Genomic DNA, 17,705 nt, shown 5'->3' with positions numbered 1-17,705 from the left:
AAGAGGGTTGAGAAAGAGAGAGAGAGAGAGAGAGAGAGAGAGAGAGAGAGAGAGAGAGAGAGAGAAAAGATAATCTAAATAATCAGAGAAACTATTGTTAATATTTGGTCAGAAAACTTGTATTTAGAACATGTAAAGTACAATTAAAATTCATACCAAGGAGACTTTTTTTTTTCTTTTTTTAAGACAGGGATTCTCTATAGCTTTGGAGCCTGTCCTGGAACTAGCTCTTATAGACCAGACTGGCCTTGAACTCATGGAGAACTGCCTGCTTCTGCCTCCTGAGTGTGCTGGAATTAAAGGCGTGCACCACCACTGCCTGGCTAAGAGACAACCTAATTTTTAAAATGGATCAAATATCTGAACAGACATGTTCCTTGAAGAAGTCATAAAAAGACCAACTATTACATGAAAAATGCTCAATATCACCAATTATCAGAAAAAAAGCAAATCAAACCACATTGAGGAATCACTTCATTCCTGCTAGGATCAGTGTGAGCACAGAAAAGCAAACAGGGCTGGCGAGAGTGCTCAGCAGGCAAAGGTGCTTGCTGTGAAGCCTGCCCACCTCAGTTCAACCCCTGGGGCCTATGTGGTGGCAGAAGGAAGTGGCCTCTGATGGCACACGCTGTGCCTAGTGTGCAGTGCCCCCACCTTACACACACACACAAACAGAGCAAAAACATTAAAATAAAAGCAATGAAAAGAAAAAGTGTTGTTAAAGATCTAGGGAAATCAGAAGTCTTGGTAGAAATGCAGAATGGCTCAGCCACTTTGAATACAACCTGGCATCCCTCCAAACAGCAAAACAGTTACCATATTACCTAAGATGTATGCTTCTAGCTATACATCCAAGAGAAATTAAAACAAACCTCTACCAAAAAAAGAAAGAAAAGAAGAAACAACTTGTGCAAAAATGTTGATGGCAGCACTACTATCTGCAATAGCCAGGGTGTAGAAACAACCCAAATGCCAGGCAACAAGTGACTCAATAGTAAAACGTGGCATATCACAGAACTGACGTTAAGCCCTAACAAGGAATGAGGCACTCACACGACAAACGAACCTCCACATCGGTTAAGCCTCAGTTTACCTGCAGTCCCTCTCCAGTTCCTTGGATTCGTCAGTGCAGTAAAAAAACTTCCCCTTGAAGAGCTGCACGGCAATGACGGCAAAGATGAACATAAAAAGCATGTAGACAATCAAGATGTTCAGGACGTTCTTCAGGGAGTTCACCACACAGTCAAACACAGCCTGCGGCGGGAGAGAACAGGGCGCGGCAGAGGAGTGAGTCCGCAGGGGAGAAGCAAAGTGGAGATGAGTGGGGTCGTAGGGAGAGGCTAGGGCACTGAGAGAGGGCAGGAGATGGGGGGGCAGGTAGGAATGGGTATGGAGGGGATCAAACGAAGGAACAGGACAGTTACAGGCTCAGAACCTCAGCACTCCTGAGGTCCAGACTCCCAGAAGTATTGAAGAACCACTTAAGACCCTCTAACCCATGGCCACAGAAGGCACTACTGTGAGCTGCCTTAACAGTTCTCTCTCTCTCTCTCTCTCTCTCTCTCTCTCTCGCTCCTCTCTCTCGCTCCTCTCTCTCCTCTCTCCTCTCTCCTCGCTCCTCGCTCCTCGCTCCTCGCTCCTCTCTCTCTCTCTCTCTCTCTCTCTCTCTCTCTCTCTCTCTCTCTCTCTCTCTATCTCTCTCAGGACATCATTCTGACTTTATCCAGTGAGCTAGAGGTTCCAGGCCAGCCACCTGTACACCCAGGGAAAATGGCCTTGCAATAGGCTGGAGCCAGACCATAGGAAGGAGCCAGAAGGGACCAGGTCCGTACGAGAACAGTACTAACCTGAGCGCTGCCCCTGCTTTGCTCCCGCTCAGCAACAGCACTGACATGGGGGACAACTAAAGCCACAGACAAGGGACTGTGTCCCTGAGGACCATGCGGCAGAGATTGAATGTGTCCGGGATCTAGATGTGACTCAGGATCCTCACCCGGCTCCCAGGGCTGACCTTCCTCTCAGGTTACCCTGGAGACACTGGCTAGCATACTCCAAATGCCGGGGCCCAGCATTCTTCTAAGACTGCCTCAAGTATAAGTTCAGCCTTGGCCCAGGGACTCCCTGAGACCCTCTCTGGATCACTTGGTACACAAGAACCAAACCACCTCCCTGAAACTTAGACTTTGACCAGGGTCTCTGAGATTCACATGGCCGAGCTGCTGCAGTGAAAACTGACTGCCTGCACTTTGAAGCGTTCGAGGAGCAAAAGCGCAGAAAGCATTTTGTTCTTGACTCAGGCTCTAATAATCTAAGTGATTATTAGATTACATTTACACTGCGCTTCCTCCATCTGGAAACTCAGCTGCACCCGCCCTGTGCCGCTGAGCCCAGCAGCTACTTTCTGGAATCCCTGACTCCTGGCCCCTATGCCCCTGGTCCTCTGTTCTTCCCTGTACTGCGCAGCGTCCCACCTGGTGCTGGAGGCTAAGGAAGGGGGTCTCTCTTAGGACTGTCCCCTCACACAGGTGAGCAGTCTGTGAAGACACGTGCCCCCACTCCTACACCGCCCCCCCCCCCCACAGCACATTCCCTCAGCCCCAACTCCAGACTCCAACCTTGAGCTTAGGCAGCCGTTTGATGGTCTTGAGGGGCCGCAGGACACGCAGAACTCTCAGGGACTTGATGGTATTGATGTCTTTCCCTTTGGATCCTCTAGAAGGGAGAAGTTGCTGATGCTGACAGGCAGAGAGCTGGCTTGAGTCCAGCTCTTACCCAGTCTGCTCGGTCTAATAAGGCCCTGTGCAATCTGTCTCAGGCTCCAGGCAGAGGACTTAGCGGGGGAACTCTTCCCACGGCGGCCTGAGAACAGTGGGTGGGCTACGGCCAGTACCGAACCAGAGCAACACAGCTAGTGCACAGGGAGAGCGAATTTCTCTAGAGGAAAGAGCCCAAGCTCTTGTCTGCAATGGCTACTTCCACCTGTGCAGAGTTCCTGACAGACACCTCCAAACCAGCGGAGTGGAGGTCTGTGAACCTGCCTATTACACTAGAACTTGGGGGTGCCACCTGACTGTCATCAGCTGCAGAACACCCCTCAAGTGGCCAAAAGGGAAGCAGGGGGTAGCAAGGCCGGATACTGGAGAGGTGAGATAGAAAGAGGAGAAAGGAGAGAGATAGAGGAGGGGAGAGGAGGAACAACTGAGGGGGAGAAGGAGAGGTAGGGAGGAGGAAAGAGGAAGACAGACCCAGAGAAGCAGCCAGATGCCAGGATGACCAAGAAAATAGCAGACAGGACCGCTCAGGTGGAAAAGTCAGAAGGTTAGGCAAAACTCCAGGTACTAGCGACAAGCTCAAAAATCTAGGATTAGAAAAGAACCCTCAGGCCTCAGTGGTTAAGGGCACTGACTGCCTTCCAGAGGTTCTGAGTTCAATTCCCAGCACCACCTGGTGGCTCACAACCATCTATAATGGGGTCTGGTGCCCTTGTTCTGGCATAAAAGCGTACATGCAGATAGAGCACTCATATACATAAAGTAAATACATAAATCTTTAGAAAAGAACCATCCTGGAAACCAGAACAGACACAAACGCTGTCCCAACCTGTTGGAGGTTGGGGATGGCAAGAATTTGCAGTCAGGGTCCAGGCTTGCAAGACTTGCAAGGTTGGGAAGAGTTCCTGCATACAGGGAGCCCTATCCTAGCCAGCTCAGACATCACTGCCACTCAGAACACTGAGCGTGACCTACAAGTGTGGCTGGGTCTGCCCCAAACGGCTTTCCTTGGGCTCGAGCAAAACTCTAGGAAAACAGAAAGCAGCTGTATCTCCCAGGCCTTCTTCACAGGAAAGGAGACACATGGTCCCCATACTTCCCTTTCCTCAGCCCCACATCTTGGAATCAGATCAAATTGTCCGTGAAGCTCAGAAATAAGGCTTGTAAGTGCGAGGTTATCCTGGGCTGGCTTGGTTACACAAAACAACAAAACCTGCCCTTCTATGGCCCAACACTTCCAACACCCACCTTAACCCACCTCACTCTGTCTGTACCAGGACACAGACCAGCCAGGGTGGGTGGCAGAGGAAGAGGGGGACTTCTAGGAACTGTCGACTGGAGCCACTCTCTGGACTCAAGTCTTCCCGTCTCTGTTTGTTCAGAGACCACAGGCTGAGTCCCATTCTTTTCTGCTACCCCTGAAGCCTCTCTGACACTCGGCCTGGAGTTCTCCAGAGCCCTTGCTAATATTCTAGCGAAATGTTCATTTCCTTTGTCATAGACAGAGAGTCCATTAAGACTCCCGGAGGAGACACTGGGAGGTACAGGGAAGGGGGTTGTATAGAGGGAAGGAAAAACAGAGCTGCATTTCCTGAGAGCAGCCATCTGGAAAAGCACTTCAGGATGTCTGGCATCATGGGCTGTGGTTACTACTGGCAGCTTCTACCCAGAACCCTCACTGTTCTCGAGGCCAGTGCCACAGGCTCTCACATTCCCACTCAGATACCCTGCTCACACAGGCCCTCCCTACCAAGGGCTGACCATGCCTAGCCCAGCCCAGCCCCCAACCGGTCCCCAGAGGCATGGCAGAAATGGTGGCCTGGGGATGGCTCCTAGTAGGTAGCATGCAGCCTAAACAGGATGAGCTGTGGATGAGCAGGAATGAGGCCATGATGGATGGGCCAGAGGCGTGCCATGATGTTAGGCAGTATGGAAGGAAGGGGAGGCATTACCCCATGAAGCTCCTACCAGAGTCCAGCAACAAGAAGACAGAGAGAGCAGAGTCAGTGTTGAGGGAGTGGAACACAATCCTCCACTGGCCCCCCCAAGGCCAGAGAAACAGAGACCCTCCCCTTGGGTCATTCTTGCCTCTAAATTTTGTTCCACAATTTCCCCTCTTTCACCTTATGCCCGGCCTGACCTAGGTTCTCTACGGGGGGTCTAGTCCCAACTATCACCAAGCTAAGGGAGAGTAACACAGGAACCAGAGAGAATAGTCTCCTATCCCAACAAAGATATCTACCAGCTAGGGCAGAAACACACCAACCCTCAATCAGGCACACCTCTGCATGGGCAAGCAGGCTCCAAAGGAGCAAGGCAGGTGCCCCCAATCCAGAGGTCTCTGGGGAGAAGGCAGGGCGGCTCTGCTCAAGTAGCTGCAGAGCACCCTCACGCCACCTCACATCCCACTGTCTACACCCACGGGATCCAGAGGCAATGCAAGGTTTACTTACGAGAAAGCAAATGCCACTAGGGCTCCACTGACGACAATGAAGTCCAGAATATTCCACAGGTCCCGGAAGTAAGCTCCAGGGTGCAGCAGCAGTCCCAAGTCTATCATCTGAAGGGGACAAGCTGGCATTACAGTCCATAAGGAAGAGAGAGGCGGAGGCAGGCCCCAGCCCTGGAGGGACACACTTCTGAGAACAGGAACATGGTTCAGACTACACTACATACTGTGTACACTATGACCTCGGTGGAGCTCAGACACACTCCACATACACTCTGGAGAGGGGACACAACACAGGTCACACTTTTTTTTAATAATTTATTCTTATTTTATGTGCATTGATGTTTTGCCTGCATGTATGTCTGCGAGAGGGTGTCAGATCTTGGAGTTAGACAGTTGTGAGCTGCCATGTGGGTGCTGGAAATTGACCCCATGTCCTCTGGAAGAACAGTCAGTGCTCTTAATTGCTGAGCCGTCTCTCCAGTCCCTGGCTCACAATCTTAAATGGCTTCAATAGGGCCTTGACTTCAGTGTCCCTAGAGAGGCTAAACCTGTCTTGAGTCCTGTCTACTTTCCAAGCTTTCCTGGAGCTCCGCTGTGGTAAGAAGTCTGTCTCATCGTCCCCTACCTCTCTAGCAACAGACACGCTCCTTCGAGAACTCACACAGCCCAGACCTGAAAGTTAAACTCGGGAGAAAAGAACAAGCTGATCCGAGCCATTTCTGCTACAGGGACTTCTGACAAATACCACAATCTTTGCTTTTCAACATCCTTATGTGCAGAGTGAGCCTGCCCCTTCCTCACAGCCTGTGAGTGCACGAGCAGCAGAAGGAATAAGTACCATTTGTAAGTGTGCTGTGCACAGTCTCGCTGAACCGACTATGAGCTTGTGGGACACATGTGCCTTTAGCTGAACTGATGCTTGTGCACATGTGTGCAGTTCACTGCACTAAAGGAACACCTGTGTATGCCAGACACAGACACCGGGCCCCTTGTAAAGAGAGCAGGAGCTGCAATGACATGGCAGGCTCTCAGCCTTTCAGGACATCTTTAGATCCTATAGAAACAGCGCTCCAACCAGGTCTCTCTAAGGTCTTCTTCATTCTGTGCCTTGTCATATGGCTCCTTCTTTGTGGCTATGTGGCAACCCTGGAGAGGAGGCTAAGCACACACACATACACACACACACACACACACACACACACACACATACACTTTTAGTGAAGCCCAAAGTCCCCATGCTCAGAAGTCAAGAACACCAGAACCAAAGTACCCTAGCAGTATCCCATGGGACAGCATGACACTGGGGACCCTGTGCCTTGTAGGCTTTTAGTCATCAAAATACTTCATGCACACATGCACACTGACCAACTGAACACATGCCCGGGAGCGCACATTACATGCCCCCATGGAAGCTGCAGGGGTCACTACATCTCACCTTTATGACCATTTCAAAGGTGAAGACACCTGTGAAGATGTAATCCATGTACTTTAAAGCCTAGAACCAAAGGTAGGATTAGTTTAGGCAGGCCTGGATCTGGAGCCAGGATCACTGGCAGGATCCCAGCTTCCCCCCAGGCCTTTGAGCAGAACCAGTTGGCAACAGTGTCAGGACATCCCTCTGGAAAGGATCCTTTGGTGGCTGCCCTGCCAACTCTGGCATGTTACCAAGACAAGGGCTAAAGGAGACAGGCCTTTCCAGATCTTTGGTTCTAATAGCCCCAGAGGGAAGAAGGTTGTCGAGGGAAACTAGGACACCAGCACCACCCCATCCCGTGGACCTTGGGAATATGTGTTCCAGTAGTTGTGACTCACATTGTTCCTGGAAGAATCGGTCCGCACAGGATCCTCAGCAGCCAGGGCAATGCTGCTCAGGGCAATGACCACAAGAATTACCATCTCGAAGTACCGCATGGTCACAATGTAATGGCAGCAGCGACGGAGCCTATGAGGACAAGGTTCAGGTCACCATAGGCCAAGACCCGAGTATGCCAACCTCTCCCACAAGAAGGGCTCACTGGCTACCAGGAGAGCAAGGCAGCATCAGAATGGAGCTTTGCCCCTCATTTCTGTGGTGAAGAGCTCACAGCCAGGTGACTGTGAATGGGTTTCCTGAAAAGGCATTTCAGGTCAGGGATCAGCAAATCACAGGCTGAGGCCAGACCTGATGCCTGTGAAGAGCATTCTGGGGAGCACAGCTGCCTCCATCCAGTCGTATTCTGTCTGCAGCCCCAGGGCAGAGGATAGGAGCCACCCGGCCCTTCACAGACATGTAAACAGAGGGGTGGCGTAGAGGAGGTGGTCCATGAAGAGAGCTCTTTAGGACATGAGCTGGGCAGCAGGCAGGCCACTGTCACCTGCCTGGACCAGCTGGGCAGCAAGCAGAACACTGTCACCAGCCTGGACCAGCCGGGCAGCAAGCTGGCCACTGCTGGCCTAGAGTGCCTGAGTCTGTGAGAAGCACAAGCCACCCCTGTGTACTTGCCGCCCATGTCAGCTGACCAGGATCTGTGTCTGGTTCTCAACATTCCTGTGCATCAAATGAGGAAGCCAAGTCCCTGTAATGGAAGCTCCACTCCAGTGAGCAATCCTGGCTGAGCAGTGCACACATAAAGAAGCCATGTAGTGAGGCAGCCACCTGGTCAGGTCGCAATGGCTGAACCCATGTGACAGACAAGAAAGAACAACTGTGGACCTAGCAAGTGGAATAGACATCCTCCTACTATCACCAGCGCCCCAACAGGCTCCACAAGTCTACCCCTGCCACCAACCCCTCCAGGTCCCTTCCCCAGCTAACATCTCCAGGGACATCTGCTGTCAAAAGCCTGCCTTCTCAGGCACCCACTTCTCCCCTCTTCCTCCGTAACCCTTTGCCCGTCCTACAGAGCTACTCTTCCCACGTCCCAGGCAGCCTGCTAGCCCTTTACTCCTCCAGCAAGCCCTCTCTTCTTCTAACTCAGCCGTCCAGCTCATAGCTACAGCTCCTCTGTTCAGCTGTGCTCCCAACTCACCTGGCCATGAGCTGCCCCAGATGTCCTACGTCTGTGTGACCCAGCACACAGATTAGAGCCCCAGAGCTCAGCCAGACTCCCCCAAACACTTCTGGTCTCACTGATTTCTAGCCTTTTGTCAGCAAACAGAAGCTCACAGAGCCTCGGTCCCCTCCCTTCCATCCATCTCTAATCCATCACCATATTCTGCATTGGAAATCCCCCCCCCCCCACTTCACTTCCATGCCTCTGCTCTCACTACAAAGCCACACCTCATCATCTGGCCCTTGTCTCCTTTCCATATCCGTCCACCAGTGGGCAGCACTGAGCTGCAGTAGACCGGTCCCACTGTGCCCAACCCTCCACAAGACAGCTGAAGGCAAGCTTCTCTTTACATCCGTCCAACTAGCTGCCTTCGACTTCTGGACCATCGTAAATGTTCTCTCCACTTCATCCGAGCACATCCTTCACGATACCCTTCATGTTCCACTGAGCCATCACTCCCTCCAGGACAACTCCACCAGACTGCTCCAGAACATCGGAACCTTCTCATCTCACATCTCTGCCTCACCAACGCAGCCATTCCAAGGAGGCAGGGGAAAGGGAAAATGTCTCTGTTACCGTTTACTCCTAACCGCAAGCCTAGCAGAGTGAGCTCCCGGTAAGCAGGTGCTGAGTGAAAACACAAAGGGTGGGGAAAGAAAGGGGGCATCGAGGGAAGAACTGCGTGGAGAGCTGAGGGCAGAGGCAGCTGAGCAGTGACAGCCCCTCTTCTGCCTTCTGACCTCTTCCCACCCACCCCACTCTGCTCAGCTGGCCTTTGTAGGGCTTTAACCTCTCCCTTCTACCCAGAGAGGTCTTCCTCCCCTTCCTCAAGTGTTTGCTGCGTTCTTCCCTCTGAGGCCCCGACCTGACCGCTCCACTAGTTGTAGTGACACCAGAAGCCCATGTTACCACCTCCGCTGGTTTCTTTCTTGTGCTTGTCACTGTCCCGTATCTTATGACAGGGCATCGTCTTGGTTGTCCTTCCCACCAGACCACACACTTTAAACACAGTCAAGTCTTGCCTGTCTTCATCATCACTGAATTTCAGGACATTCAATGCTGTCTGCATGTGAATGTTTAGGTTAACAGAGTACCGAAATGGTGAGTGGATGAAAAGCCCTGACCACCGTGGGAAGGAACGTACGATGGCAACAGAGGAGGGGGATGGAAGGAGCTGTGGGCCTCGCAGAAACAGGGCCCTGTGTGAGGCAATGAACACAACGGCAGAGAAGAAGGTTGATGCAGGGCTCTGAGAGGAACTGGCATCTGACCCAGCCCCCCACCACCAAGACTACGTGGCTGTGTGTCTATACAGGGCACGAAACTTTGTGCTTCTGTATCTTCATCTATAGAACAAAGACAAAGATGTTCAATAATGTATAGAATCAGTCTCTCTGAGGCGCATAGCATACACACTGGCTAGCTGCTCACACACTCACGGCAGAGACACAGGCAGGACAAACCCAGGCCGTGGGCACCGAGGAGACTCACAGGTTGGTGGGGCTGAGACAGAACATGGAGCTGTAGGGAACGATGGGCCGGGGGCCTCTTCTTAGCACATCGTCAGCCTCTGCCTCCTTCTTGCCCTCTGCTTGGCCTTCCAGGTCCACATTACCACCTACAGGGACACAGGGCCTCAAAATTAGGGGATGTCCACACGTAAAGCCATGACACATGGGTCTCTCGCAGCTACAGACCATGGATGGACAAGTAAGGTGGGCTACCATATCCCCAGGCAAGGAAGGATATTTGGCTAAGATCAATGCTTTACTGAGCAGAACATGATCCACCACCAAACGAGAGAGAGAGAGAGAGAGAGAGAGAGAGAGAGAGAGAGAGAGAGAGAGAGAGAGAGGATGACTGGACACATCTGAGCAGGCCCTGCTCACCTCCTACACTGCTATGTGAGAGACGCCATGGTGGTACCACTCCCCTGATATGGACACCAGCGCCTCCCAGAGCCTAGGGAGCCCTTCCTTCTGCCTGGCAGATCTCTGGGCAGTGAGGCAGGAGACTTCTGGGAACCCATACACCTGGCAGTACCCCTGACCCCACTTGTAGACCCAGCTCTTGGGGCTCCTCCCTGACTCCCACTCACCCCGCTCCCTCTCCACTGTCCTCTCTGCTCTCTCAGCGCCCACCATCTTTGTGCCCATCAACTCAGCTCCCTTAGGTTATAACAGCCCAGAGTGTCATCCTTTTCAGGTAAGCTATATTTCTCTCAGTTCTTCATTTTTAGCTATAATAATACACTGTTCCAATTCTTGTGGATAGCAGGGTGGCTAAGACCTCAGAGACATCAAAGGAGACAATGCAGTGACTTGAGCCACCTCCCACTGCTGAATTCGTTTTAGCCTTTTAAAGACTACCCATAAAACCAAAGACGATATTGAAGAGCAACAAAAGCGGAGGTGCTCATGCCAAAGCCCACCGTGGAGACCAAAGAATCCAGCTTCTCCCTGACCACTGGCCACTGACATCAGGGGAGAACAGCTAGAGCAAAGCAGCAGGGCTTGGCTCCAGAACCACCCATCTGCAAGTGCTCTAAAGCAAACGCACTGAAAGAAGCACCATCAAATTTTCCTGCCGAAGATGTAAGTTACATCGTCTTCTGAGAAAGTAACTGGCAATACTTACTAACCTTCCAACATTCTAATTCATATGACATTATCTCCGGGGGTAGAGAGAATCTGTTAAGTTCTTTAATAGTGAAAATTATAAACCGTGCAAACACAGGTAAGGTACAAAAATACATGGAGGATACTGAAAGCGTGTAAGTTTAAAGGACACAGAGGTATATGATCTAGTGAGGTCAGAGGGGAGCCATGAGCACCGTGCTGGCTGTACCACAGGAGCCCTGTCACCGCAGAGCCACCACACAGGGACACAGAACAAGGAGACCTGGCATGAATAGCTTCTGGCAACAACTATTTTTTCGCTTTTAACATTTAGAAAATGCTTCCATAATGAGCACATACTTTTAAAGAAAGAAGTATTTTAACGTTGTGCCTTTAACTCCTCCCTGAGAAATACAGCAAAGCCAAGAGGAAGTAAACGAGGAAAAGAACCAATCTGGAGTCGAAGAACTAAATTACTAGAAAGAAATGAAATTACGACACCAGAGCCTGGATGCAACTACTACTGAGAAAATTTGCCATAACAAAATCATGGAAAAATTACAAACGTATACATACATGCGCGTAATAACGATTAGTGACAAAGTGAAAAGAGGCCATGATATTGAAAGAGAGCAAGGAGGGGTCCATGATAGGGTTCGGAGGGAGCAAACCAAGAGAAAGGGTCAGGATGAGAGCTTCCACAGGCTATGCAAATCCAGTCTTGAAAGCCGGGTATTTAAACAAGACTTGTTACGAACAAGTCGATATACTGAAAAAGAGAATGCTCGGCAGAACAGTCAGCTGAAGAGTGGGTGGGGCGGGAAGAGAGCCAGACTCCAAGAGCTGTGTTCCGGCTACCACTCAGGTGGTTTTCCTTCCTCCAGGCCCAAATCTAGACTGACCCAAGGAATGGCTGTGTGGGGAAATGACCACGGGCGCTGAAATGGGATCTCCAAGCATGGCACTCACTGTAAGACAGGGCAGAAACGGCCTCCTTCCTCAAATCACCTTCCAGAAGCGGCTACCCCGAGCAAGACTGGGCTGCTGGGGAGGAGACATGTAAGTCCTCCTGATGAAAACTAACTGTGTTTGGGACACAGAATCTCTATAGGCTAAGAGAGTTTTAAAATAATTTAAGATTGCTTTCCTATTCATCTGGTACAGCACTGTTTAGATGCTGACTTAGAATCAAAGTGAGGAGCCAGTGAGTCCTTTGTAGGAGGTAAAGACCTCACACTGCAGGCGAGAAAGGGAAGGTGAATAGTAATCACATTTTAAATTAAAAAAAGAAAGAAATGCCAATGCATACACAGGAAACAAGGCCACCACAACCAAGAGGGTAGAAACGGCAGTCAATCAACTGGCACCAATGACTTCAGATTTAGATGTTTTTAAGATGACAAATATAAAATCTGAGAAATAAAAATGAATCTTCTCAAAAAAAATTTCAAGCAATAAAACTCTAGAACTTGTTCACTGCCGCCCCCAGGCCCTGTGACAGCTGAGGAAACACAGGTGCAGTCTGTCTGAAGAAACCACGATTGGTGCCGTAAGGGATGAGAGCAGACTTCTCTAGGAGGAAGAAACAAGAGCCCACGTGTTCATCCATATGTTCTCTGAGACCAAGTCCCATTTGCCACACTCAGCAACGAAATTCCAGCAGAAACTACTGTTTCACAGAGACAAGGGTGGAGAGACTGAATTTAAAGTCAGTGGTGTCTGAGTCCCGAGGGAAGAGCCCTAAGGAGACAGTAAAGTCATTGGCATCTCTGTGGCACAGACAGATGTCCCGGGGTACAGAAGAGACCAGGCTCCCTTGGCAGTAAGTCACACCCCCCCCCAATCCAGTCCTGCAGCCTGCAGGAGCCCCACCTATAGGAGTGCTAACTGGTCTCCACTCTGGGTGCCAATGCCATGAAGAAGAAACCTGCTGTAATTTATAGACTGTTCTTGTTTCATTCCTGTTCTTTGCAGTTATATGGACCCCCCCCCTTCCAAGGGACCTATTGAATTTTCAGGAAAACATAAATCATGTTACAGCAAAAAAGCAATATGCCAATAAACTGGAAAAAGTATTGTCTCTATAGATAAACAATGACAACTTCTAAGGAAGTTGAGTAAAACAGGACACAGGACACTGCTTGATGCTCACATATTTACATCCTCTTCTGGCGTCCAAGGACACTGGCCCTCAGGTACACACACACACCACACACACACCCTATACAACACACACACACACACACACACACACACACACCTATACCCAAATACAGAGAGAGAGAGAGAGAGGAAAAAATACCATTCTGGAAAAAAAAGAATAAACAAAGTAAAAAGACAAAATTTTTAGGATAAAAGAAACGAGAATACAAAACTAAAGAAGTCAGAAATAAATCTTATAATATGTTTGAACTGTAAGGACGGCATACTTGTGACATGTTTCTCAAAACATACAACAAACAAACAAACAACAACACTAAAGTCTAACAGCTATGAAAGAAGCCAGCACAGGTTTGGGGTACAGCTCAGAGGCAGAGTTTGTCTAACAGGCGTGAGGCCCGAGATTCCATTCCCAACGCCACAGAAGGATCTGGAGAACATGACGTAGACTGATTGACTCAACAGCAAAAACCACAGGTCATGATTTATCACTGTGGCGTCTGCGTGAGGGTCCAGGGAAGCAACCAGAAGGAAGTGAAAATGGACAGAGTTGTAAAGGGACCAAGCAGGAGTGTGATTTCAGTTGAGTCCAGCAAAAGCATTCTGGGCTCTCAAGTAACCCTGAGGTCATCCTGGCCTGCAGCCGCAGGGCTTGGTGCGCACAATATGCAAGACTCCTTGGCTGGCCCAGGGCTGCCCTAGGGAGGGGAGCACCCACACGTTCTCAGTTCTTAGCAGCCAGCGCTTCCTGAGGAAGGGAAGGGGAATCTGACCATAGAAGCAGTATCCAATACATGGTTTTCTGAGAGAGACGTACAAAATGGCCCTTGGAATATGCTACATAGGAGAGTGAGGAATCTGTAAAAATGTCCTCTGTGTGAGAAGGGCAAAAGCCCAATGTAAAGGGACTCCCTGGGCCAAAATGGGAAAACTTGAAACACCAAAAGTAACAGGAATATCAAAAACCTCACCTCACATCAAATACACTAAAATCTAAAATTTCAAAATAATATTTCTCATTGATTTGGATTAGTTGCTAAGATCCTGAGATTTATAAGTAAGTGAACACAAATAAGCACGCTCTTTCTCAGCACAAACACAAAACATATTTCAAGGTAACCAAGTAGTTCATGGGCAATGATCCCCCTCCCCCCCTGCCCAGTGAAAGTCTCAGTGATAAGTACAGGAGATATAATGGAAATCCGTGACCCTTACTGAAATTGCACGTCAAGTAACTATCATCCTTGTCACTGGCGCTATGGGGAATTTTACAAGGAAGGGCTTCGTCTTTCCCACCGTTGCGTTCTTACATCACCCATGGAGATGGCAGGTGTGACGTCACCCTGGGCCAGGCCATCATCAGTGGAGCTCTTTTCACCATCAGGTCTCTAGACACGGAGATATCCGATGTCTAACGACATCCTTTGATTCTCACAGAATAGCAATGGCATTTACCGGGTCGAGGCCAAGGAGGCTACCAAACCTCCTAAAACACAACACAGTTGCCAACAAGACAGTTTCAGAGGAATTGTGGTCCGGAAGCCCAGTCTACCCCAGTCAGTCAGCAGAGACAGGTACCACATGACACAATCAGCTAGCTCCCGCTTATGGGGAGTTCCACCCAGCGGATAAACAAGGGAGACAAGAGAGATGCTTAGTAGGGTAGAAGTTTAGACAGACTTTAAAAAAAAAAATCCAATGAATGAACCTTGTCTGGATAATGATACAAAAAAAAACCACATAAAAAGTTATTTCTGAGACAACTGTATGACTTGAACTTGGAATGTATAATGAGCAAAATAAAAGAATTACTATCAGCATTCAGTGCAATAAAGCTACTATGATTATTTTAAACCCCTAATTGTGATGCCTACTGGCGTGATTATTCTGAACACGATACAGAAGAAAATAAGAAGCAACTGGAACGAGACTGCAGCGCTAAGGGCGAGGAACGGAACATGGGGGTTCATTATGCCTGTCTCTACTTTTCATACATTTCAATTTTCCAAAATAAAAAGGGTTTTATTTTAGCAACCATAGATAAATGAGAGAGCTATACAAAGGAACAATAATTTGAATTAACAACTGGCTTCTGAACAGAACAGGAGGCAGAGGACAATGGAATAACAGTCCCAATAGGAAGAGAAAATAACCAGCAGATAGAATTTCATACAAAGGAAAACCACTTTTCACAACAATGCCGGAATACAGGTTATCCAGAGAAAGTCCCACTGTCAAACTCCATTAAAAAAGTTAGGAAATGTGTTCTTCAAGCAGAAAGGGGAGGGAAGAAACCCAAAACACGATCTGAAAGCTAAGAAGGAATAAAATACCAGGTAGAGGCGCTCAGGAGTGTCCAATCCTCTGCTAATGCAACACAGCGTCTACAGTTCCCAGCCCAGAACTGTCGGCTGGGTCCCCCTCCCCACAGAAGCCTCATCTTGATCTAAGTACAGTTTACAATTTCTAGTTGGGCCATGCTCGTTGCTATCTTAAGCCACTGCCACAGGTTGGGCACCCCTGAGAGGAAGCTCCGCTGTTTGGAAATTCAAACCACACTGATGAATCAGATGAGGAACAATGAAACTTGAAAGGCAGACTTAAAACAAAAACAAGCTTCAAAAGCTTGTATATATAATCACAAGAATCCTTAAGAGTGAAATCTGAAGCTTAAAATGCACAAAGTAGAAAAGCCCAAATATCATGAGGGGAGGACATCAAAAGGAAATGTAGAGAAGGGACATTACAAGGCAGAGAAGAAAAGAAAGGAGAAAAGGGGAGCTGGTAAGAGCAGTAACTAACACAGAGCAAAGATGGCGGGGAAGACAATGACAGTGACTTAAGCAGAGAGGCCTTTAGAGAAAGAAAGGGCTCAGAAGGATGGAGGGAGGGACATCAGGAATACAGACAGGGCTGCTGGTGACCCAGGCCTGAAGTCACACATATCAGGAGATTGAAAAAGGAGAATCCCAAGTTCAAGAGTGGTCAATGCCAGCCCGGGCCACTTGGTAAGGCCTCGGACCCTATCTCAAAAGAAAAGGTAAACAATTCTGGAGGTGTAGGTCAGTGGGAGAGCGCTGTTTCCACATGAAATAAATCCGGCTGAGGAGCAGGAGACGACTCTGCACAGATGTGGCAGCCTCTGCTCTTCCATTTCTCCCTGCGCCCTTCACAAGCCGTATAGTCAATAAGGAAAGAGAACAACGTTGTCCCTACCTGACATCTCTCACATAGAGGAGATCTAAAAACAAACAAAACAAAACCAAAAAAACTATGAACTTGGACACAGAAGTGAATGGTCTTGGTTTGAACTCAAGGGAAGAACTGAGGCTGAGTGCCATTTGGGTAAGAGCTTCATTCTTAAACTTTATGAACGCCATGAGCATGCAGACAGAAGAACAACAGCACGGTGGGGCCTGAGCAGAGGTCAGGCCCTGATGCCCAGAGTAATGGCTGCCATGGCAGGGGCTGCAAAGGAGTCCAGGCCCACGCAGCAGAGTCAGGGTTCCTTCCTGTAAGTCTCAGAGGAGCGGGAGACTTCACCAAGTTAGGCTGTCTTCAGGTTCATGGGGGCACAGGGAGGCAGGGAATTCGGGGCAGGAATGTTCCTAGGAATTATACACACCACCAGCCAGTGGTGATCAGGTCCACCTGCTGCGCATGCCATCACATAGGAGCAGCAGAAACTGCTGGGGAGCTGGTACACTCACCTTAGGCCAACAAAAATGAAGGGTGTTTACCACTGATGCCCACAGCAGCCAAGCCAGAATCTACTTTCCTACCTCAGCTGGGGCTAACGAGGCAGCTGTCCACTTTCCTCCTTGAGTACATCACGGCAGCCAAGCCAAAGCAGAAGATCTAAACAAGACTTAGAGGCTCAGGATATAATTCCAAAGTAGCTACGTTTCAATAAAAACATTACTTGTCACACCAAGAACCAGGAAATCAACCTGAACAAAAACAAAATAAAACAAAAAAAACAACTAGTAGGCCCCAAGAAAATGGATGTTAAGCCCATCTGACAAAGACTTTAAAACAACATCCCAGAAATTCTTAACAGACAGTTGAAAAACAAAAAAACTTGAAGCAAACAAAAAGTAGAAAATCTCAGCAAAGAAACAGAAGACCTGAAGAACCAAGCGAGGACTTTAGAATTAAAAAACATAGTAACTAAAATGAAAAACTTGACAGATGGGGCAGGCTCGACTGTAGAAAAGAGGACACAGAGGAAAGAATCCATGAACTAGAAGAAAATAGAGATTACCCAACCTGATCAACAGGGAGAAAACATACTGGAAAAACAGTAACCAAAACAATAAAAATAAAGAAACCAATAGAGCCCAAGAGCCTTTGGGAGCCCAGCCAAAGATGGCGCATTCATACACCAGAGTCTGAGAACGAAAAAAGGGAGAAGCAGAACTGTGGAGGCCTCCAAAGACATAAAAGATGAAACAGTTCCAAATTTTGCAAAAGACATTAACCTACAGATTCAAGAAGTTGAGCAAACCCCAAACAGGATAAATCTGAAGAAGTCCACATCCAAATATATTGTACTCAAACTTCTGAAATATAGAGACAAAAAAAAACCCTTGAAGGAGCGAGAGAGAAAGGACATCTTACCTATAGGAAGAAAACAACTCGACTGACAGTGGATTTCTCATCAGAAACCATG

The 17,705-nt window shown here is 48.8% G+C and overlaps 1 protein-coding gene across 15 annotated transcripts in view; it reads right to left on the bottom strand.

The window, feature by feature from the left end:
• Cacna1b (calcium voltage-gated channel subunit alpha1 B) overlaps positions 1–17,705 on the bottom strand; it is a 153,779-nt gene that overhangs the window by 43,512 nt on the left and 92,562 nt on the right. For 9 of the 15 annotated variants that reach the window (XM_026777515.1, XM_026777526.1, XM_013345851.2 and 6 more), the window contains 7 exons: positions 9,747–9,873; positions 7,036–7,165; positions 6,659–6,718; positions 5,225–5,331; positions 4,724–4,735; positions 2,616–2,712; positions 1,094–1,254 (listed from right to left, as the gene is read on the bottom strand). In XM_026777515.1, the coding sequence (XP_026633316.1) occupies positions 1,094–1,254; positions 2,616–2,712; positions 4,724–4,735; positions 5,225–5,331; positions 6,659–6,718; positions 7,036–7,165; positions 9,747–9,873 (694 nt within the window). The remainder of the gene's footprint in view (positions 1–1,093; positions 1,255–2,615; positions 2,713–4,723; positions 4,736–5,224; positions 5,332–6,658; positions 6,719–7,035; positions 7,166–9,746; positions 9,874–17,705) is intronic. The other 6 variants (XM_026777537.1, XM_026777541.1, XM_026777539.1 and 3 more) reach the window with 1 other exon arrangement.

Source organism: Microtus ochrogaster, chromosome 4 (genome assembly GCF_000317375.1).
Source record: "Microtus ochrogaster isolate Prairie Vole_2 chromosome 4, MicOch1.0, whole genome shotgun sequence".
Taxonomy (NCBI): domain Eukaryota; kingdom Metazoa; phylum Chordata; class Mammalia; order Rodentia; family Cricetidae; genus Microtus; species Microtus ochrogaster.
This window is presented reverse-complemented; position numbering and strand designations above follow the sequence as displayed.